The 24,047-nt window shown below is 40.6% G+C and overlaps 1 protein-coding gene across 2 annotated transcripts in view; it reads left to right on the top strand.

Moving 5' to 3' along the window:
* pik3cb (phosphatidylinositol-4,5-bisphosphate 3-kinase, catalytic subunit beta) overlaps positions 1–24,047 on the top strand; it is a 47,668-nt gene extending 23,621 nt beyond the window's left edge. For both annotated transcript variants that reach the window (XM_018684115.2, XM_018684116.2), the window contains exons 3-24: positions 1,016–1,211; positions 3,042–3,270; positions 5,327–5,556; positions 7,665–7,844; positions 8,863–9,030; positions 10,943–11,029; positions 11,339–11,593; positions 11,728–11,824; positions 11,960–12,090; positions 12,488–12,538; positions 13,398–13,586; positions 14,016–14,137; positions 14,453–14,596; positions 14,763–14,862; positions 15,324–15,520; positions 15,642–15,751; positions 15,951–16,029; positions 17,412–17,579; positions 17,715–17,838; positions 17,937–18,082; positions 21,271–21,403; positions 22,257–24,047. In XM_018684115.2, the coding sequence (XP_018539631.1) occupies positions 1,053–1,211; positions 3,042–3,270; positions 5,327–5,556; positions 7,665–7,844; positions 8,863–9,030; positions 10,943–11,029; positions 11,339–11,593; positions 11,728–11,824; positions 11,960–12,090; positions 12,488–12,538; positions 13,398–13,586; positions 14,016–14,137; positions 14,453–14,596; positions 14,763–14,862; positions 15,324–15,520; positions 15,642–15,751; positions 15,951–16,029; positions 17,412–17,579; positions 17,715–17,838; positions 17,937–18,082; positions 21,271–21,403; positions 22,257–22,394 (3,237 nt within the window). In that variant the 5' untranslated portion in view covers positions 1,016–1,052 and the 3' untranslated portion in view covers positions 22,395–24,047. The remainder of the gene's footprint in view (positions 1–1,015; positions 1,212–3,041; positions 3,271–5,326; positions 5,557–7,664; positions 7,845–8,862; positions 9,031–10,942; positions 11,030–11,338; positions 11,594–11,727; positions 11,825–11,959; positions 12,091–12,487; positions 12,539–13,397; positions 13,587–14,015; positions 14,138–14,452; positions 14,597–14,762; positions 14,863–15,323; positions 15,521–15,641; positions 15,752–15,950; positions 16,030–17,411; positions 17,580–17,714; positions 17,839–17,936; positions 18,083–21,270; positions 21,404–22,256) is intronic.

Here is a 24,047-nt window from a genome sequence, read left to right as displayed (position 1 = left end):
TGACTGTTATCATTGTGTATGTGTTCTGTGCCGGTAGGATCAGATTGGTCAGGCTGACCTTTTGTACTGTTTGTTTAGTGGGCATTCTTCTGAGCACTGGCCCTCACCCAAGTTAAAGCCAGCGGCCTCCCTCTGGACCCAGCACAGTGCTGCCCCCACAGGGACAGAGTGACACTGGATCGTCTGAGCCTGTCAGCATGTTGTTAATGAAAGAGATCACAGAAAAAGGCACAGTGGTGTTTCTATAATGTAGCTGGAAGTGCTTGAATAATTTAAGCTGTGCTTATTCATATTACTGGTTTGTTTGAGCAGCATCAGATGCTGACACATAACAAGATGAACCAAGTATTTGTTGAGCTCTGTAAAATGATCAGTTTGTAGTTTTTTTGACATAGCCATGATTTTACTTATCTTTAATTCATGAAAATTCCTTAAAAATGTCAGCTTTTTAAACTACCTCCTTCCAGCTATGTGTCTTTTCCTCTATGAATTGACATGCTCTATGTTTGACATCTCAGGTCTTAAACTTATGCACACACAATTTTCTTGATTGTTTAAACTGGGGTTAAATTATCCTTAATAACTCAGTAAGCTGTGAGGAATGACCCAGTGGCTTCCCAGAATACCACCCTGAATTGCAAGTTTTCCAGGAAAGTGTTGTCAGTCATGAGAACATGGGATTGTAATATGTTGTCACGAGGCATGTTTGCCCTTATGTTGGTTGAGTCCATTGTATGTCAAGAAAATGAATGACTCATAATACCATTTGCCCTCTGTTAGTTCTGAAGTTGTTATTTGCCAGCACCCTAACCTCAGTTACCACCTTTACCTCTGTAATTATATTTTTAAAAGCTGATTTGTACCTGTCCTCCAACTGTACCCTTCAATTAAGTTCAATTGAGTTACGTATTGAGGAAAAGTATATCTGAAAAAAGGGGACTCAAGTATTTTTCTATAAATTTTACACTCATTAAAACCATGAAGCTCAGTCTGAAATTTGTCTCTCTCCCACCAGGTCCTTATGGTTGAGGTGGTGTGTGGTGCCCCTTGCCATGCCTCCTGCCATGACAGACCTCCTGGATATATGGGCGGCCCACTCGCCCCTGGCCGGACATGCTCCGGACCAGATCACTGTGGACTTTCTGCTGCCCACTGGTATCTACATCCAGATGGATGTTCCACGGGAGGCCACCATTCAGCACATCAAACTGGTGAGTGGCTCTGGGTGGGTGAGGTCTGGGTTAGAGTGGGATTTTAAAGAAATATGGTCCAGCTATATGACAGTTCCAGCTAACACAGCAGAGAATTAATAGACTTTAATATAATCAAATTTTAACACACTTGAGAGAGATTAAATGAATTTGTTTGCTTGTCATGTGTCCTGAAGTTACATTACTGTCCTTACGTGCCTCTATTGTCCTAATAAGGAAAAGCAGTCTTCAGCCCACACACGCAGTCACAGTTAGTCAGTTAGACATTATCTAATGTCTGTTTTGACACAGGTGGCTCCTGTGGCTGGCTGGTTGTTTTTTGTTTATGAGCAGATAATAGCGTTAGCATGCAAATAGCCCATGACATCATGCATGACTACAGCTAATAATGTGAAGAGGAGGTCAGAAGTCACAGACTTGATAGCTCTTTAGAAGATGCACTGTTTACAAAGTGTCACAAAGTATGTGCTAGTCTGAATGTGTCAACAGGCAAATCACTTCTGCCCTCATCAGCCCTTTCATGTGACCAAAGATACAAAGATACATATTTGCTTTTAGCAATAATGGTTTTGTTTATTCTGTTTTTGTTTATTTTTCATGGAACAGTATGATGAGTAAGGTTTCTGCCCATGTTCATTGGACTAAATGTATATGTGGGTGTGCATTAATAAAAGATGTCTGTTGGCATGGACACGTGAGAGATTCCCTGAGGGACTGATGAACTGAAGCAACGGAAACCTCTGGCAAATTATATGTCACTGAAGCAAGAAAGAGAGAGAGAAGACAGGGAGAGTGAGACTCTGAGCCTTTTCTAGTAAATGAAAGAGAGGACAAATATGCGGAAGCCTGGAAGGGTATTAGTTTAGCCAAAGGGAAGAATATTTCTTTGACCTTTGCAGGCCTTCCAGGCAGCTTCGTACCAGTCTCTTTATCTATGATCAAACACAGAAAAAGAGCAGGCTTATGAATGGCCATGTTTCATTCATACCAATAAAAACAAGATCAGATTTCCAAGAAAGCAAACTGTTTTAAAATGTTTTGTGGAACTGACTGTTATCATTTGGGAGTATTTATTCTCCATTTGTAACTTGTTGAGCCTGCTGGCTTGTAAACTTGTAAAAAAAAAATGAAATGTGCCAAGTAGTGATAATGTCGCAATCATTTTTATAAAGTAATACAGGGAGAACATTGCACAAATAATTAAATCCTCTATGCATTTTGCATTTGGTCTGTGGAGAGATGTGATCAACATAAAATCACGAGTGTTTCTGGAGAAGAAGATATCTGTTGTCAGGGCAGATGTGTCCTGTTCCAGTACGATGCAGCATAGCTCTATAGCCTCAGACAAACACACTTGGCACCCAACCCTGTGATCATGCTGTGAGGGCACAGTGACACGGATCATGCCAGGATTGGCCGGTGGGCTTATTATTCACATCCTGATCAGCTCACCCAGAAGCTGTGTCATGTTGCCATGACTCATGTTTGTTCGTGACCATGAAACAGACACTTTTGTCAATATATTACATCATATGACATGCTATTCCTGTTAGTTTTATGTTATCATTTTAAAATAAAAAACAAATGCCATTTTGATTTTTTGTAAAGAAGATGCTGTAAGTTTAGCTTTATCAAACCTTTTCAAAAATCATCAGATAACTTCATATATACAGGCCAGCAAGCCAAAAACAAGGATGCTGTTTATACTGGTTGTGCACATCCTAAGGATAGGATTTATTTAATTTAGTCTAATGGAGTTGATAAAAACATTCCCTGAGGTTTTGTTGTGCAAAAACACTTCAGTGAAACTCCAGTTCTTCTGCCCTCCAGCTCTTATGGAAGCAGGCTCAGACGTTGCCGCTGTTTTCCGCCCTGGGCGAAATGGAGAGCCACATGTTCGAGTGTGTCAACCAGGCCGCCGTGCACGAAGAACTGGAGGACGAAACTCGACGGCTGTGCGATGTTCGCCCTTTCCTGCCCGTGCTCAAGCTGGTGACACGCAACTGTGGCCGAGCAGAGCGCCTGCTGGACTCCAAAATTGGTGTGCTCATTGGCAAGGGTGAGGCAGCATTACTTTTAAAACTTCCACAATTTAAAAAGGCAGGTTATCATACAAGCTCTCACACACTTTCACTGTCCCTGTTTGACATTCCCAATAAAGAAAAGCACTTAAGAGTTTGTAAGTGGGACAGTAAGTCTTTCCTGCACACAACAAACCTTAAGCACCTCCTCCAGTACACTAAGTAGCTCTCCTACTCAGCACATTTACCCCAACCATCAGACCTGAGGCCCATCTGCAGCTGGCTTATATCAGAGGCTCTGCTGTCTGATAGCAGAGCGTGAGGATTGACTGGACATGTTTCTGACATGTCTTCCATCACCTGTCACTTTGTATTATCTCTGGTGAAGATTAGGCCTTTTAGAAGAGCAGAGGAGATCGATTGCAACTGTAGAAAATCCCAGTCCTCTGAGGTGATTAAACATTTGTTGAGGCTCAGATTCACTGACAGAATATTTATTAATGTGTAAGACATTAAAAACGATTTTCTTATTTGACACTAAAGCTCTTTAAGTTAGACTCATATCACCCCAGCAATACAGTCGCTATTATAGCATCATTTTAGCACAAATGCTTAACATTTGTCGGTTGCCGCCTCTCAAATGTAAAGACTTGTCACTTTTCTTTGTCATAAATGACAGTAATCACGGTATCTTTGCATTTTGGGCTCTTGGTCAAATAAAACAAACAACAACTTAGATACATCCCATTGGGCTGTGGGACTTCTGAAGGACAAAATGACTGATTGATCAACAAAATATTCTGCAGATTCATCAGTGATGAAAATAATGGTCTGTTGCAGCTCTACTAGGTATAGTTGAATGAACTGTAATGTGTGTACACTGAATTATTTTTTATTGTGTGTAGACATACAAATACATAAAAAGACACAACTGTAACGAATCAAACATTTCTTCTTGCCCACTAACACTGTGTTTATGCAGAAGGTGTAGCATGAGCAGCACATTAGCACAGCAGCACTGGTTTACACGTTTCAAAGTGTCCAAAACGCTACACACAATCACTATAGTTGCATATCTAATGTGCAGGAAAATATACTTGAGGCGTTGGTACAAATCCTCTTCTGACAAGCATATCCAGGATTATGGAAGTCCTACGGTCACAGCAGACCTCTGCAGAGGAAGAAAGGCAAAGAGGGAGAGAAGGGTCTCTGAGTCTAATTGAAGGAGACTCAGACGATATTGATATTCTTCCCTCCTGGCTCCACTTTGGTCTGACATGATCTTTTAAAGGCTTTTGTCAGGGTATAGTGGTGTTTCAAAAGGAACCCCACGGGCACATTTTGATAGCCCCACATATACACACACCAACCTTGTGCAGTGTACAGTAACAAACTATTACGCACTCACAAGGCCAACCATGCCCCCCCACCCCACCCCACCGAAAGTCACACAAACGAGCTCCACACTCACACAATGCAGCTAATGTGGTCCAGAGCCCTTCTTTGAATGCTGAGGGTCATATGAATGTTAAATGGCTTTAAATGTCAACATGTTATTTTCATTACCAAGAGAGTATTGTGCAGCACCCCTTTGATAAAAAATACCAAAACAAAAGCTCAACAGGGAGCAGAGAGTTAAAGTGTGATCAGCCAAACAGCAGTTCATACCTCTGGTACCAGTGTTATTTTCTAGTGTTATTTTAGGAGGCTCTGCTTTAATCCCATGAGAAACTGCAATTTATGATCCTTAAACACATTCATTACCAAGGGGTGTAAATGTCTTGTATCAAATGTGGCACAGGTGTTTGTGCAGCATTTATCATGAATGTTAAAGCATGTGCATTAAAGCATATTGCACAGTATCTACCTACACACAAGCTTTATGCTTAGTTCACATAAAAAACACTAATTAATTTCATACCTGTTTTTGAAAACATATTTGCTATTTTATATTACACAGAGTTTGTATAGCACATTATTAGAGAAATTGTAACAAAATATTGTTTGTAATCCAATCTGTCCACGTCATTTAAAACATGATGTGTCTTACTTCATAGCAATGCTGTTACAATGCCCTTTACCGACCTCCTCTAGGTCTCCATGAGCTCGATGCCATCAATGACCAGGAGGTGAAGGACTTTCGCAGTAAGATGTTTCGTATCAGTGAGGAAAGGATGCAGCGAGTTCAGATGATGACATGTGCAGAGTGGCTGCAGGCCTGCTTCTCTCCACAGCTGGAGCCTACGGCTGGGACAGCTATCACTGACGGAGTCAATGACCGGTTGGCTGACCTGAAAGTCACTATCCACTTTGATCAGTCTCAGGTGAGAGTCTGTAACCTGCAGCAAATTCTTTTAGCAGTATTTGAGTGAATGAAGACCAAGATCAGGTATATTTGTGTTTGCATTTAAGATATAGGTTGAACATGTCCATATTAAACTGTTTTTTGGTAATGGATTGAGCAGGCTGTGGACTGTTGAAGCTACTTCCTCTAACACCTTTCTGCTGCCAGTATGAATAAACAGCTCAGTAGAAAATTTGACCTTAAACAAAGTCAACAGTTTAATAGCCCAGTGTGTTGTGTCCACAACAGTTTTATTACAGTTTAGCTGTCAGCACTTAACAACAGACCATCAGAAAAATACTGGTCTACTGCCTATTACAGACATCCAGGACCTAGAAACTCACCAAAGGAAGAGTCTCATGAGACATATTTCATTTATATATTCTTGATTTTATTACAGCTTACTTTGGGAAGAATAATTTTTAAATCTAAATTTCTAGATAATATAAATAAACAGATATTGAGAACAGCTACATTTCACAGCATTTGATTTTAAAGTAAAGTCATTTACCTTACAGTAAATTGTACAAGCGCAATAATTAATTAATTCAATTTGATAAGTCCCTATTATGTTTAATGACATCATCATTACAGTAAGTGGCACTTAGATTTCATTATGCTGGATGGAGTACTTGTACTTCTTGGTAGAAGCTGGTATAATAACAAACCCATTACCCAAACCCATAATCAGATGCCTGTACCACATCTTTGCATACATAATGAGCTCTCAGTAACAGTGTGACTTACTGCACCACTACAGCAGACAAAAACACCTTGTTAGGGGTAGAGTAGCCATGTGACACCACCAGTGCAGGCACATGTACCACAGCTCAGCCTCTTTTTCTGCTCACAGTTGGCAGGTCCACAGAAGTCACGTGACTGAGCCCAAATAGCAAGTCATGTGACAAAGTGAAGTGGGTCAAAACCATCAGCGAAATTCTGCCATTCGGCCACATACATACACACACACACACACACACACACTCTCTAGCATGATGGCTCAAGGGACCAACATGCTGATTAAAATGAAAAGCTTTTCTTTTGCTTCTCTGAACTCTCTGTCTCCTTCCATCTGTCTTTGTTTCTTTGCTTCTGTTTTAGAAATAATGTTATTTAATCATAAAACAGATGGTCACGTCCCTCCAGACTCTTGTATATCAGCTTTGATCAACATCACAGATACACACTTGAACATAGACAAAAACAGGCCATCTGTGCCACTGCGCTCAGGTGGACATTGGCAGGAAGTCTTATTTGGGAGGTCAGACACAATAAGCCTCATTACAGACAGGAAGTGTGGTGGTTTGGTTTATTGTTGTAAAGTGAATATGACCAAGGTTCTGGGTGAACCTTCCTTTTAGTGATATCATTAGACCTATTCAGCTGTTTACTTCAGTCCTGTCCTCTTATTCACTCATCTAACTTTAACTGTAAAATAATGTTCCCACAGTTAGAAATATAGAAAGCACTTTCAGGATAGCTCAGTGGCTACTGGTTTTGTAGCTCCGCCATAATGTAGCCATGGTGATTTTTGTGGTTAATTATTAATGGATGACATTTTTATGAAACCTCCAGGAAATTATAATTCCATCTCAGGTATCAGGTCAGTGCTGTGCTATAAATAGGATGCAGCAGTGAGCCTCAGTGTGGCACTGTGGAACATACTAGCTGGCTGTGGTGATGTGACTCACATGCATTTTCACACACTTAGTACAGACAGTCAGTTGCAGTGGGACTTCATTCAGCCACAAACATGCACATGTCCAAGTGATCATGCGTATATGAACTCAGTGGCTTCCACATGTCTCGTTATAGATTTTGAGGTGTGAGTAGTCTCAGCTGCAAGGCCTCCAGTGGGTGACTGCACATCCTTATGCTTTTTTTGACATCTTTAAATTGCAACTGAATTGCAAAAAAAAAAAATACACATAAAAACATATAATTAACTGACTTTATAAACACTTATATGCCTAGCTATTATTTCACAAAGCTTGCAGTCTGAGTTTAAGCACTTTAAAATAAAAAAATAAAAAAAATTAAATGCTTGATTCAGTCTTCCTATGTCTGTTTTCCTTTCCTGTCTTTCAGGACTCAGCCAGTCTAAAGGTGCCATCATCCTGCACCTCCACAGAGCTGATGGAGCTGGCCTTGAAGAAGTGGCTGACCACCCATGGTCCTGAGGAGGAGGCATGGAGGGGTCAGTATGTGCTGAGGCTCAGCCAGCGTCTGGAGTTCCTCTGTGGAGACCACCCCCTGATTCAGTATAAGGTCAGTGGCTACACAATGGACTTGTTTCTATCTGGACTGGACTGGTGGCCTCAAATTTTCATTTCTCACATCTTGTGTCTGTATCATGTCCCTAAGACAGTCCTCTTCAAATGCAAGGGGCTTTTTTTTAATGCGTAGCATCTACAGCTACCATGGCTTGTTTCATTACATCTTGTTACATCAGTGTGACACATAACAACAACTGTGCAGGGATTCAGTGGGTCCATCATTCCTCCATATAGACATGTATGGATCCCTACGTTTTATTTTTATTTTAATGCAACATTATTTTAGAAATCTAAGCACATGAATCAAATATTATAAATGTAAAAATTATCATCATTTAGTCTAGTTTTCAGTTGCAGTCCTATCTGTAAGGAACAATTCAAAGAGATTTAATAATAATCACACAAAGCAGAGCTCGAAATCAAGTTTTGCACAAGGACAGGTCTTTATTATCAGATGGATATCTTGGAATTTAAAATTTTCCCAAGTCAAAGCCCAATAGTGTGTTTGTCTGTGGATTCAGTAGGTGTGATACATAGTATCAGTCCATCTATACAAACACAATAGATCAATAGATAAATCTTTATATATCTCAATTTTGTCTCGCTAAGTTTGGTTGGTTACATGACTTTCTTTTTAAACATGACTTAAATCATAAACATAATATTAAGGTATTTGAAACTGGATCAGTTTTTGTCCATGTGATCAAGCCTTCTGACAAACTGCATAAATTTCACTTGTTATGGCTTGTTTATTTCTCTGCCCTTGACAAGTGCTTCAGCTGATTTCTACTGAAAGCAGTTCTACTTTTATTTCTAACACAACAATGCATTTGCACATTTTACTGTAGATGTTTGTTACTTACATTTCAGAGACCTTATTTAAGTAAGCAAAATGTAAGTTCAACCTTAACATACAGCGCAACTGTAAACAAGCAGTCAGCTTTTTTGTGTAAGCAAAGGCACAAATATGCGCATAACTAAAAAGCATTCCTGTCCTGTCTTGTTTGCAGTATATTCGTACATGCATGCAGGCCAAGGAGTCTCCACACCTCACACTGGTCCACACCAGTGCCGTCAAAGCCATGTTTGACAAGGAAATCTCTACCATCGGAGCTGTGGTTAGCCGCAAGTCCTCCAACCCACCTTTACCACTACCTCCCAAGAGAAGGGTTCCCACGGTTAGTGCAGTAACATATGCAGCTGTGTGAAAGAATGTTCTTCTCTGTTCAGTGTTGTGGTGGTTTTGTCTGTTCAGCATCTGATGTTTTCAGAGAAACAGTGCTTTACTGGCCCCAAATATGGAGGTCAACTGATTGTTTTGTGTTTTATGAGGATGAAGTCAAGTTAGACAAATGTTGTAATTTCCACTTGCTGGGATTCTCTTCACATACTATTTTTAGCATGGTCTAATCATTGCCAGTCACTGATATTTCTAAACTTATGCATTCAAATTTGATCAGTGACTGTTCGACATCACTAAGAGTAAAACTGAGGGGGTCATGCACATATGAAAATGTTCTCATGTACCCTAGATAACAGTCATTTAATATATATCAGTGTTTACTGAGCAGTGTTCTCGTTTCACTAAAATAGTAAAAGCTTTGGAGCTTGATTGATTCACCTGCACCGAATGAGGCAGGTGTGGAAGTTTACCAGGTAAACATGTACTTGGCAGCTGCCACCTGTCTTTTATGAGGCAGTGTTCTGAGTGCGCCAGAGCAAACCTGCGCTGTCCTGCCAGCATTTGCCACGTTGTCAGAAAACATCACTATCTCCTTGCTGCTTCTGCTGCTGCCAGGTGCACGGTGACATCACTCCTCGATGTGTGCATCCACATTTTAAATGTCAGGTTGGATTTAATTGGCCTTCGTTAGCGAGTCTCCTGGGGTTCTCATTGCCTGATGCCATGCTGACTGTTGATGCCTCGGTGATGTGGGGTTTGGATAGTTGGTAAATATTACAAGTGTGACTCATATCACATACAATAATAACAGCATTAGAATAGTTATTTCATTACTTCTTGTTACTGTTCCCACCTTATTGTCAAAAATTTTTGTTGGTTTACTGTAAAAAAAACCCCACCAATTTCACCTCACTTCCACATTTTTTTATGACTACATATATACTCACTGGACAATATGACTCAAGGAATTACAAAGTGTCACAATCATTGTGTATCATGATTTATGATAAATTCAGGATTCTGTAAAATGACATAAAAATTTAGTCCAAGCAGAGATGAAATGCTTGCTTTCACATCTTACATGAGACGGTACCCTATAGTGCAAAAAATGAATGATAATTATTTTCATGATTGATTAATCTGCTGATTATTTTCTCACTTATTTGGTTAGTTCCTTTGTCGTGTGAAAATAACCATCATAGTTCCCCAAGATCATGTCTTAAAGTATCATGATTTGTTGGATCAGTAGTCTAAAATCCCTTTAATTGGTTTGTTATTTTTGTTGTTCTGATCTGTCAGTTTTTTTTTTAAAAAATGAAGTTGACAGAAACAGATTCTGGTCAGACAGTAGTACGCTTGCCATAGGTTGTCTCTGACAGTGGGATTTATTTTCAGGGAAGGAACCTGTTATTGAATGCCCTGCTCTCATACTGTAGGAAACCTGACTGGTAGTTGGTCTAAACAAAGTGACAACAGGGTGTTTTTGTGATGACACAGTACATAGAGTTCTTGTTTCTGCCTCCTATAATACTGGAGGCAGACACAAACACGGTCCCATATCAGACAGGAGGTAAATTACACACACTCACGAGTATTTAAACACATCAGCACACACATCCACACACAAAGAGAGAGGCAGCAAATAGCAGGAAGTGTGCTAGTTAGTCATGTTCATAGTCTCTAGGTGTCATGTGATGCTGTTTGTCCTGCTGACTGCTGACCCTCGCAAATCCACTTGGCTTGACATCAGAATGACCTGCCTGACCCCCCACATTGTTGTGAGTGAGTGCAGGGAACTGGTGGGTGTGAAGAGGCAGCGTGTTGTTGTACATATTTTTACACTACATTATGCTAATACCGCTCACTGGTTGCAAATCTCTCTTCCTCCTCTCACTCTCTCTCTTCAGCACACGACGTGTGTGTGGGATGTGTCCAACTCGTTTAAGATAGTCCTAGTGAATGCCAGCAAGGTGAACGCAGAGGAGAATGCCAAGGTAAACTTCTGCTTTGTCCACATCCATGAAGCACTTATTTATGTTCCTGTTGTTATGTCACTGCACACACAAAACCTACAAGGCCCATTGTGCCATGTCTACTACAGAGTTTCACATTGACAGTAGTAACACACTGAGTTCTAATCTGCATGTTGTGACTCTTTATGATGCTGAGGCTCAAAGTGACAATTTCTGTTACCCATGCATATTTTTTCAGTACAGGGTTCTGTGTGAAAAAGCTGAAACAGGCTAGCTTGTGAATAGATATCAAATTCCATATCCACACACCAACCCCTCCTACTCTCCCAGGTCCAGGTGAGGGCGGGGCTCTTTCACGGCACAGAGCTGCTGTGCAAGCCGGCAGTGAGCACCGAGAGCAGCGGACGCTCGGATCACACGTGGAAAGAAAGCACACTGGAGTTTGACATCTCAATCTGTGACCTGCCGCGCATGACCCGCCTCTGCTTTGCCATCTATGCGGTCATGGATAAGGTCAAGAAGCAGAAGTCCACCAAAAATCCTCACATAAACAAGTACCAGACCATCCGCAAAGCAGGGAAAGTGGTAAGAAACAGGCTTGTACATGAACCTACACTGTCTGCAGTTTAAAGTCAAATAAGGACCTAAAAAGCAATAAAAGCATTATAGTATCATTGACTAATAATTCATATCACTATTTCTGTCTCACTGTGATCTAGCACTACCCTATAGCTTGGGTCAATACCATGGTGTTTGACTACAAAGGCCAGCTGAAGACTGGAGATATCAACCTGCACTGCTGGTCTTCCTTTCCTGGTACACACACACAGACACACTCACGCTTATTTTATGTCTGCTAATATAATTAAACTGAAATGAGTTTCTCCAGTGATTGCCACCATGCAGTAAATCCATAACAACCAAGTGTGTATCTGTGTGTGTCTTTCCCAGATGAACTTGAAGAGATGCTGAACCCCATAGGAACCATTCAGACCAACCCGTACACTGAAAACGCTACAGCACTGTACATCAACTTCCCAGAGTACTCATCACACCCTGTTGTCTTCCCTCCCTTTGACAAGGTCAGACAGCTATCAGTTATTGTACTCAGATGTGGTTGCACTAGAAACATGCCATTTGCCAGCATGTGGACGTCCCAAAAAGCTTTGATAAACATGAAGAAATTAATTCTGTGTGATTGTACCATACTGATCCTAGACAATTGGATGGAGCCTTTGTGGCCTTTTCTCTTTTTTTTTTTAAAGACTTGACTGCAGTTGAATTTGCCATCATGATGGCTTAGTGCTCTTCATAATGGTACCTAGTGATTATGATGAAGTGGTGGCTGTTAGCATGAGAGGATCAGGATGTGCACAGCCTACTTAATGCGCTCAAGCTGGCAGTGGTGATGTATCAGTGTGTGTGTGTGTGTGTGTGTCTGTGTTTTCACTCATACATTGTTCACCTACTTTTTTGCAGATACTGGAAAAAGCTGCAGAGATTGCCAGAGCAAGTGACTGTGCACCCATGGTGAGCTGATGCACAGAAGGAGATAATTGTGTGGGCATGCCCAAACATTTTCGTGCGTTCAGAATACAAATAAGGGCAAACCAGGTGAAAATAAGGTGGCATACAAGTTGGCCTGCATCAAACAGGCCTGCTGCACAATTTCTCCTCCTCTCCCAACCCTCCCTACAACAGACACATGCTGCAAGTATAGCCTCTCAAACAGACACACACTGCTAGTTTCCTAGGAAACCAATTGTTATCATTTTGGCAGGGTGTAGCAGCAAAAATATTTCAATCCTCATCAAAACTACAGACTCTAATCTGATTACTTGTGTGTTTTCCTGTCTCACCGCCCCTCAACTCAAAAACCCACTCCTGGGTGTGTTACAGCCAGTTACATAATCCTGTGTTATGTGGAGGGCAAGCCTGAACACAGCCCTTACATGTGAAGTATATGTGTGAAACTAGGATTATCACTGACTAAGTTAGTGTTTTTTTTTTCCCATGTGTGTTAGTGTACAGATTCTCACAGCTCAAATAATGCTATTCCTCCGTTAAGAAAGTTTGCAAATTAGGACCCAATTTACATTTCTATTATTGGCTCAAGTGTCCCTTTTGAATCAGACAACATACAACTTGTATTAAACAGAGGCAATCCAATGTTAGCCCTTGGTTTGAGGATTGTTCAAAATTACATTTAAGACACTTGATAAGAAATTGTCAAATATTTTGGTACACTGCTGCCATCTTGTGAATCTTTAAGTCACTACTGCTATTGGTTCCTCTTCTGATCTCTCTCCATTTTCTCTCCTTCATCTTTTCACCTCTAAAACTCCCCTTACACAACCAACCATTCTTCTTTCTTCATCATTTTTCTCAGGGTCGTGGGGGTAAGAAGTTCCACATAGAGCTGAAGGAGATCATGGAGCGTGACCCGCTGTCTCAGCTGTGTGAGAATGAGAAGGATTTAATCTGGACACTACGCTATGACTGTCGAGAGAATTTCCCTCAGTCGCTGCCCAAGCTGCTACTCTCTGTCAAGTGGAGCAAACATGAGGACATGGCCCAGGTTAGCCCACATATCCAGTGTAGTAAAACAAAGTCTTCTTTTTCCATTTACAATGCCGTGACACCAGGTTTCATAATTTTTAATATTGTTATTAGCTAAAAAACTAAATCAGCTCATAACCATTACTTGCATGCTTTATAGTATAATCCATTCTTTGGAGCTCTTCAACTCAATTTTTTGTAATGAGGCGAATGTTTGAAAAGTGGCTCCTCTACTTCAAGTAGGTGATTTAATGAATCTGAAAAAGTAATATTTGAAACTGTATTCAGGTAAAGTCTTTGTAATACTAATATGATGGTTGTACATCCATTTTTGAGAACAGAATAGTTTCATCACATTTAAACTTCTTAACAGAAATCTGCCACCATCAAATTTTTCGTAATCAGCCTTAAAAAAAAAAAAAAAAAAAATTCAAACATGTTTTCTCAGCTGCAGGCACTGCTTCAGATCTGGCCCAAACTCAGTCCCAGAGATGCTCTGGAGCTTCTGGACTTCAACTACCCTGACCAGTATGTTAGAGAATATGCTGTGTGCTGTCTGCGTGATATGAGGTAAACATGTGTATCCACCCCATACATAGATGTTATATAATACAGCGACTGTTCTTCCTCTCATGTTCAATCTTTTAGATCATCTACTGTAATCCAGAACACCATCTTACATTTCCCCTGTTCCTCGCTGTTTCATTATTTTTATTATTTTTTCATTATTTACTAATTATTGTCAGTTGCTACTACTCTGTGTCGTCCCTTTTCTTGAAGAGCGACACAGGCACATAATCATTAAAAATCCAACTAAGTTAAAAGTTCAAAGCTGGAAAACATTCTCATGCTTCTCTCTCTGATCCTGCTCTCTTTCCTCACCAGTGATGAGGAGCTCTCACAGTACCTGCTACAGTTGGTGCAAGTGTTGCGTTACGAGCCTTACTATGACTGCGCCCTCACCCATTTCCTGCTGGAACGTGCCCAGGGGAACCGCAAGATAGGTCACTTCCTCTTCTGGCACCTACGGTGTGTACAGACTCGTCTGTGTGTAGCCATGCACATGTTTGCACGTGTCTACAGTATTTGTACATTAGAAAGAAAGTAAAAGAAATGGAATGTTGGAGAACAGCAGCAGTTGAGTCTTGAGGGGGTTTTATTTCTGAGCATGGCTGCTATCTGCTGCCCTCTACAGGTCAGAGATCCACATGCCAGCTGTTTCAGTCCAGTTCGCCCTCATCCTGGAAGCCTACTGCAGAGGCAGCATTCCTCATATTGAGGTTCTAAAGAAACAGGTACATCTCATACAGATTTCTTCTTTATTTCTTGTCTAGAGGCACACACATGCCTCTAGAGATCATTTCTCATTTCTCAATTCCGTTCAGACTTTACTAGTCCTCACCATGGGATCAGAATAGCTGTGGTCTATTGTTAACCCTGGCAGGTCCAGATTTATGGTATTTTTAGCCTGTTGCAGCGACACAAACGTCGCCCCTCTACCCTCTAACCTTTGCCCTCTACAGTGTTGGTTTTGACAGTGGCTCCTCTGGACGCTTCCTCCTACTTCCTCGTCAGCACAGTCATTTATCTGGCCATTTCCTGTTTTGAAAAGCATGTACACTGGGTTGGGATTGCAATGCTGACATAGTCCGTTTAAGGAGAATGTGCTCAGTTAGTTGTCAGTAACAGGGATGAATAATTCAAATAGCTAAATATTGTATCAACATTAATGTAGTACATCTTCTTACTCCACCAGGTGGAAGCCCTGAATAAGCTAAAGTCAGTCAATGAGCTAATAAAGCTGGGAACAACCAAGAATGCTCGGAGTAAGACCAAGGAGGCAATGTTGACCAAGGAGGCCATGATGACTTGTCTGAGGCAGAGTGGCTACTCAGAGACTCTGTCAGACCTGCACTCCCCTTTAAACCCCAATGTCCTGCTCTCTGGCATCAAGTAAGACAACACCAATGTTCATATGAATTTCTATTCTGATCATAGGCCTAAGTTTCAGATAACTTGTTCCTCTATACTTTGCTCTGCCTAATTCCCTCTCTCTCTCTAATTCTTCGGTCAGTGTGGAGAGGTGTCGGTACATGGACTCTAAGATGAAGCCACTCTGGATTGTTTACAACAATAAGCTGATGGGAGGAGACACCCTGGGAATCATCTTCAAGAATGGAGATGGTAGGAGGAACAGAGAAGGGAAGGAGGGAGCTGTGGAAAGAAGGATATGAAAGAGAAAAGGGTGGGAGGAGGGGAAGCTGTACTGCAAGGTCACAATGAGGAGAGGATGACATCACTTTCATTCCTCTAAGTAAATAGAAGCTTCCCTTTGAAATTAACAACTTTTCTTTTTTCGTCCTCGCTCACTTTCTTTTCTTAGACCTAAGACAAGACATGTTGACCCTCCAAATTTTGAGGTTAATGGATTTGCTATGGAAGGAAGCTAATCTGGACCTCAGGTGAGTTTTTTTGTGGTTGCATCTGTGTGTGCATGAGTGTTTGTGTGTTTAACAGCCTTTTTTTTTGGTCAGGCTGTTTGTTCCTGCTCTCTGTAGGGAAGGGGAAGCTCTGGTGGGGTGCAGCAGAGGAGGGGAGACGCTAAATTACCCCATGCTAGTTTGACCTCCAACCCTTTTACACCCTAGACATCCACACACATACCCACAATATCTGCATTACATCCTAATGAAATCCACACTTTTGCGGTGTTACAAACACTTTTTTACTTTTACACTGACACATCTGGATCTGAGCAGTAGAGGGGTTTGTTTTGACAGTTGAGCTTGAGGACTGTGTTTCAGATTACAGGGACATGGGTTCACAGTTCAAACACAGTGGAGGGACATTAAGAATAAAGGTAGGAACGGTGTAACAAAATCAATATGATGTGGTGCATACAGGTTTGTTCGATGGTTTCTTGCTGATGTATTCTACCTCATGTAGAAATACTTGTTGGTGTCTGTTGGCGTCATATTTATTTATTCAAACTCAGAACCATCATCACATCAAGAAAGAAATACCTTAAATGCATTTAGTCTTCATTTAACTTCTGTCAGGTTGCAAATGAAATCTGGAAATTGAGTCTGCTCTCAGGAAGACTGGAGGGACTAAGTCAGTAAACCATGACAGAAAAGTTTTCAGGTGACTGCACCCTGCAAAATGAGCAAGTGGTGCCATCCTGTGGACACAGTGAAAACACGTCAGTTAACAGTCACCAATGAAGAAAATGTATCACCTGGCTGGTCTGCATGCCGTCATGCAATCACCATATGTTTTTCAGATCCTGCATTTCTCCTATATATTACATCTCAGATCACTGTAAACAGTATGACATTTTATACTGTCTGAATTGCACCCAGACGAGTGCTATATGAAAACTTATAAATAAACCACAGCCTGATATTTTAATATATCCAACACACAACACTGGGACTGAATCTACACCAACACACACAAAGCTACATTTACACAGCCTGGATAATGACCCAAATCAGATTTTTGCCTTCATGTGGCACACATTTCTTAGTCTTGTTTGGGCCACATGTTTTGCGACAGTTTTCATTGTATGATGAAATGACTATGAAAAAAACTAATACTTTATCACTACTTTATCAGATTTGATATTTATTACAGTACGTATATGTGTATATAGTCAACAAAAGACAATAGAAACTGTGACAGTTATTGTGAATGTGAAAAAAGGCTTGATGAAATGGTTGTGTTACCTTTGTGTATCAGTAATTAGTGTTTTTCTTTACCCACCACACTCCAGGATGGATATGTTTACAATGTTCCAGTTGATGTCATCAGGCTCTTTGCTTCTCTCTCTGTACATGTGCAGGATTGTACCATATGGTTGCCTAGCGACAGGTGACCGGGCAGGGCTAATCGAGGTTGTCTCATCAGCAGACACAATTGCAAACATCCAGCTGACCAGCAGCAATGTGGCAGCAGCTGCCGCCTTCAACAAGGATGCTTTGCTCAACTGGCTCAAAGAGAGAAACTCTGGGTAAGATGGCTCCTGGTGATTAATGAACCTCTGGATTCTGAATCGCTGCAGTGGCCATTGTGATTTGCTCAGAAGAGGTGTGAATTCTGTGAGAATTGCTGACATGTATCTTTTGTGTATGTTGTGTATTGACAGTGATGCTCTTGATCGGGCCATTGAAGAGTTCACTCTGTCATGTGCAGGCTACTGTGTAGCCACCTACGTCCTGGGCATTGGAGACCGTCACAGTGACAACATCATGGTCCGCAGCACCGGACAGGTTAGACAGAAAATATGTTTTATCCCTATAAATTATGCAGTTTCCTTTTTTTTTTCCTGTTTTCACGGTGCTCACTGTTTGGTCCACTTGTTTGTCAGCTCTTCCACATAGACTTTGGCCACATCCTGGGCAACTTCAAGTCCAAGTTTGGCATCAAGAGGGAGCGTGTACCATTTATCCTCACACACGACTTTATCCACGTCATACAGCAGGGCAAGACTGGATACACAGAAAAATTTGGCAGGTTTGTTCTATTCTGTCTGACTTTTTTCAGCCTCTGCTGTTGTTGTATATATACTGTGTTAAAGAGGTGTTCAATTTCATACAATTTTTGGGGCTGTTGTACTGTACCACATTATGCTGATAGGTGTTCCTGTTATTTTGTTCACCCCATTCAAATTAATTCAGGTAGGCTAACATCTATGTGTAATGCAGTATAGATCAACAGCACCACAAACCTCAGCCTCCAAAGTGATAATACACAACACCTTTTTAACAGTTCCAACAAAAACAGAACATTATGACCTTCATGAAGGGGGATTTATTGCAGCATTGTCACATTAGACTGCATTAGTTTTAGCTAGGTGACTGATGGCTGATGTCAGATCCGACTGGAAAACTACTCATATGGAAGTATAGACAAATTAAACCTTCTACCTTTTTATTACACAGTTCAGCTAGGTTAGAAAGTTGGATGTCTTTGTTTTAAAATGTTTTAATATTATGAACAAATACTGTCAGTCAGGAACTCTCAGCATCTCTAATATTGAAATGAACATTACTTAGCTTTGCCCATTAGACAGTAACAAGGGGAGCTTTATTTAAGTGAGTGAATCAACACATTTTTGTATTGTTATCTTATTCGGACACAAACAAATGTATGTACTGTTTTGGGGGGAAAAGTAGAACCAACATTTTGTTCATGTCAGAGAAAAGCTGAATTTCAAAGAGGATAAAATGAAGGGATGCTGAGCTGTCAGAGGATAGAAAGGACAGTCAGAGGCACAATGCTTAAGTGTAGACAAAGAGAGAATCATAATTATACCACAGCTTGTACAGGTCTATTGGTACAGTACCCTCTCCCACCAGCAGTCGGCAGTCAAAGCCCAGGCAGGAGATGAACACCATCCCCTGCAAGTTTCAATGAAAAAAATGGGACATGAAAGAGGGAATGTTTGACACACACTGGCCAGTTGTTTAGGCATTTTAAACAACATCAGTAGTGTCATGACTCACACAAATGGAAGCATAAGGAGGTTGCAAACAATGTATTCAAATATGCTGAAGAATCAAAGGGAAAGGAACAAATCTCCCCCAATGCTTGAGTGTGTAGAGAAATTGATTATTTTATGTAAAATTTAAAGAATACAAATCTAAAACATTAAACAGTGCAACCAATCTTTTTCTATTGTCTTACAAATGCCCTTTCAAATGCCGAGCTGGCATAAACATTGTAAGCCTAGATGGGCTTTCTACTTTGGAAGGCAAACCTACCTTGTAATAGTCAAGTTTCTCTGATTCCATTAACTAACTCTTTATTGTTGTTCCATTTTTCTGTACAAAAGGTGAATGCTTTAACACCTTGCACTAGGTACCCAATGCGGAGTGATGCCTCAAGTGAAAATGTACAAAGTAAAATTAAAGATGTATCATGCGTATTTTTGATCCTTTCTGAGCAAGCGTTCCCTGTCAAAGATGACCAAGCTCAAATCTGTCAAGTTCAAACCTCAACAACGTGTTTATCAACGTGTTATTGAGGCTTGAGGGTTGGGCACAGCACTGCATGTGCAAGTGTGGTGTGCATAGGCTTCATGAAGCAGCATTGCTGAAGCATATATTGTTTACCAAGTTAAGATCTGTGATGGAACAAGTGCACAAACACTTGGTAAAAGTGGAAATACCCATGTGGTACATAATGTTTTGTTATTACGACCTACATTCATAACTGTACCACAGGAGATTAGACATCTGGAGGCAAGTCTTGTGTAGCATCAACAGTTTCTGTAGTCAAACAATCTAAATAAACCCACAACTCACTGATGTGTTTTAAAGAAGTACAGATCCATTTTGAAAAGCCAGTGTTTTTTTTTTTTTTGGTTGTTTGTTTTTAACATTGGCCAAGCTATGTCCCACTGAAGCTGAGATGGATTGTTGATGTTGAAAGGCCTGTGATGGTGAAATACAGAATCATCTCTGAGGGTCCTAAGGAGTTGTCTAAGTCATTAAATTTAATTGCAGTATGAATTTTTAATGCTGACTTGATGGCTTTTTGTATAATACTCAGTATGCTCATTTGACATTTAAATTGCCTAGTTATCCAACAGTTATCTTATATACGGTATGTCCTGCCTGACACAAGAGCATGAGATAGGAAAAAATTATATCCTCAAAATAGTCTGTCTGTAAAAAGAGAAGTACAGTGGTGTTGCATCTTTGCGTCAGCAAATGTGGTATGTGTGGGTTCAAGATATCATACATTGTGTACCAACCAGTAAACACGTACACCAATGATTTGGTGCAAACGGAAATACCCTAGAGGAATTGTACCCTCTGATAGGAGTACATTCAAAACAATACCAGAGTGGAAGTTTACAAGTGTTTCATTTAGACATGTGCTTTAAAGTTAAGGATATTTGCATAAATAAGGTCACTTGATTTTCAGTGCCCCTTAGATTTCTTCTTTTGTTTAAAAAAAAATTAGAGGTTTGAATAAGAAAGAATAATGCAAATTCCCACATAAAACAGTATTTTAGTTATAACTAGGCTGTTTATAGAAGAAGTGTTTAACAAGGTTTAGATATATCCAGAGGAAAAATGCTAAGCAAACATTCACATTGTGGTTATCTAGGTTTGGGATCTTCTTGTGAGAAAAAGATTAAATGTTAAATGTCTGAGCCTGTAAGGAGCACTCTGAAACCACCCAGGCAGACATGTCACTGACACAGAGTCAGGGTGCACTGAGTCACAGGAAACAGAAAGGAAATGTTTGTCACCTGTTACGATCAGAGTGTGGGTGACCTGATTTTACTCAGCAGATATGTTTGAAGATACATTAAAACATGTTCTCCAGTAGCCAGTGACCTCCGCCCCCTCTCCACAGCTATACAGCAGCAGTCTGCGCAGATGGTTAGGACCTGATCTGTTTTACCTCATGCAGGTTCTTAAAACAAATTAGGTGTGAATTATAATAATCCAATGCAAACAGTGAAACATTGAGTTCATTGATTGTTATTCTGAAGATATAGGTACTGTATATTTAACATAAAAGGAAGCATCTTCTGCAGACATATAAAAGTAGCTGCACTTGAAGTGTATTAATTTGATTTTTACTTATGTTGCTCCACTGTGGAAAAAATGTTAAGCATTGGAATAAATCTGAACACTTACTGTATATGTCAAAAATAACCACTTGTGTATGTGTGTCTTCTGTAGTTTTCGTCAGTACTGTGAGGAGGCCTATCTAATACTGAGAAAGAACGGGAACCTCTTCATCACTCTGTTTGCCCTCATGCTGACTGCTGGACTACCTGAGCTCACCTCAGTCAAAGACATCCAGTACTTAAAGGTATTACACTCACACACCTAACACACCAGTTTCATGCATATGCATGCAATATGTAGGTCAGGTTGAAAGAAACCAATCTATATTCAGTGCCTCACATACAGTCTGTACCATTGTTTCTCAGCAACACTTTACCCCAGAGGTTTAAAAGAAAAAAAAACAGCCAACCTTATCACAAGGTATCTTTACAGTGAAGGGCACTTGACCAGATTTGTCAGAGCTCATGAGAGATTACACACTAGGCAGACTTATGAACAAAGCTGCATGTCTCATGTCAACTGATGGAGTAGCTGAAAGATTATTCAGTACTCATAAACACTTCATCTTCACCTCATCATCACCATTTATTCTTTTTATTCTTTCTTTTTGGCATTACTGCCTTTTATTTTGTTAGACAGCAGTAGAGAAGTGACAGTGAATGAGGGTACAGAGAGGAAGGTTGACCATGAACCTCCCTAAATCAGTTTGGGACAAAGGTTGTCCTATAACTCCAGGACTTGCATGAGAACTATCACTTTTTTAAGTTTTCATCAGTGTCAAATTAATCAGGCAATAGCTGTCTGCACTGACTCCATTGCCTCCATAGCAGCAGTATACTTCCTGTTTAACACGAACCTCCAAGGATACCCCAACCTGCTCATTTTTGACCAACCACTTATTTCCTCGCCAACCAGAGTCCTACATACATGACGTACTGCTCAAATGTTGGTGTCAGAATTTAGTTTTGTCAAACCATCAAACATGTTGCTTGGCAGATTATAAACATTCTGTGTCCACCTCAACTTCCTCATTACTTCTCCATCCTCCTTCCCTCGTGACTAATTCTCCTCCTCTCCTGTGATCCCTCCCTCCTCAGGATTCTCTGGCTCTGGGCAAAACAGACGAAGAGGCGCTGAAGCAGTTCCGCCAGAAGTTTGACGAGGCCCTGAGAGAGAGCTGGACAACCAAAGTCAACTGGATGGCCCACAATGTGGCCAAGGACAACCGCTCATAGAGCAGCTACAACCCCTGAAAGGCCAGGGGTCAGGAGCCAACAGGACACAGTGAAGAAGTGTATGAGAGTTGGGGAGAGGAAACAACAAGGAGACAGGGTCACATCTACCTATACTTTAAAAGAAGGGAATCTAGCAGAATATACCAGACATGAGCAGATTCACCCCCATATACTGTAAATACAGAGTAAAGCTACTCTCTGAGACAGTTCAGTTACCCTGCATCCTTACTTACCGCATCCCTCCTCACCCTGCATCACACTGGCCTCCTGAAAATCCAGATTTATGGTCTTATGACATTTCTGTGGAATCATGGTGGGTAACGTCGTTGCAAGTTTTGCACAGGCACAACAGCTGATGGAGCACACAGCCAAAGGAAGGGAACTGAAGCACCCACTCTGCCCACACTAAAGATGAGCCAGTCTCTATGGAGCGGGCTGACAACAAAAATCATGTTACGGAGTGGCTGAAATTTGTCAGATGGACCTAATAACTGTGCTTGCGTGGACTCTGAATGGGCACATGGTTTGACCACACCCCTGAACTGTTTTAAGTACAGTGGAGATAAGAGATGGGTGTGGAAAGGGTGAAATGGAAAAGACAAAAACTACCCCCATGTCTTAAAATAATGTACACAACGCCCACAGAAAGTGCATCTTAACAGTCTCGCTGCCTCAAAGTGTGCCTCAAAACTGCAGGAAGATTGTATTTTTCTTTTTAGGAGTTTTCATTTTCTTTTGCCACTTAAGAATCTATCATGAGACTTCTACGTGCCAGACTACTTCGCTAGTCCACAATGAGAACTTGTGTGAGGAAAATAATGATAAAAGAGAAGGATCGATTAGAGAATAAGATGCCCTGAGCCTTTTGGTCCACTGTCTGAATCTCAGTTCATTTGGACCATTGAACACTGGAATGTTTTTAGAAAGACATGAGAAATTTCAAATAGTCTTTTAATAAACTAAATATTTTATTTTTAGTTTCTTTAATTTTGAAAAGACAATGTGCATTATTTCTTTGAAATTTATCAAATTGAGAGCATTATTGGACAAAGTGTGATCACCTCTTATCTCTACCCCACTTGTCTTAAAGTCTAAAAGGATGTCAGCCTTTTAAAGCACCACCCCACTCATGCTAGCAACCATGACAAATAAACTCACTGATAACTGATGCTTTTAACGTGTTAGGACCAAAACGAAAAGCAAATGTTTAGTAATTATATTGTTTATACAGTGTTTTTAATGATCTGTTTCTGAATTGAATGTGCAAATATGTGCCGCTCTCTTTTTAAGTGTATTTGTTTTTATACAAGCAGGTGTGGGCGGAGTCTGGGACCTGTGTGGGTGGGGTTTCTCAGTAGGGACATTACACTGCAATGCAAAGCTACTTTCCCACTTGGACATACAGTGCTCCTCCAGCATCTGCATCTGTGTTTGATTTTTGTGCAATATCCGAATATATGAACCATATCCTATTATATTAAACCTTGGGCGCAGGCCTAAGCCTATATTGGTTTTGTCTGTTGGTTTATGTGTGATGCAGCACCATTAGCCTTCAAATGTCTCAGACACTGGATATTGTCAAATGTACAGGCTTTTAATGTTTTGCTGGTTTTTGTTTTCATAGGAGTTTTATTAAAGTTATTTTCCACTGCA

Source organism: Lates calcarifer, linkage group LG21 (genome assembly GCF_001640805.2).
Source record: "Lates calcarifer isolate ASB-BC8 linkage group LG21, TLL_Latcal_v3, whole genome shotgun sequence".
Lineage (NCBI taxonomy): Eukaryota > Metazoa > Chordata > Actinopteri > Centropomidae > Lates > Lates calcarifer.
This window is presented reverse-complemented; position numbering and strand designations above follow the sequence as displayed.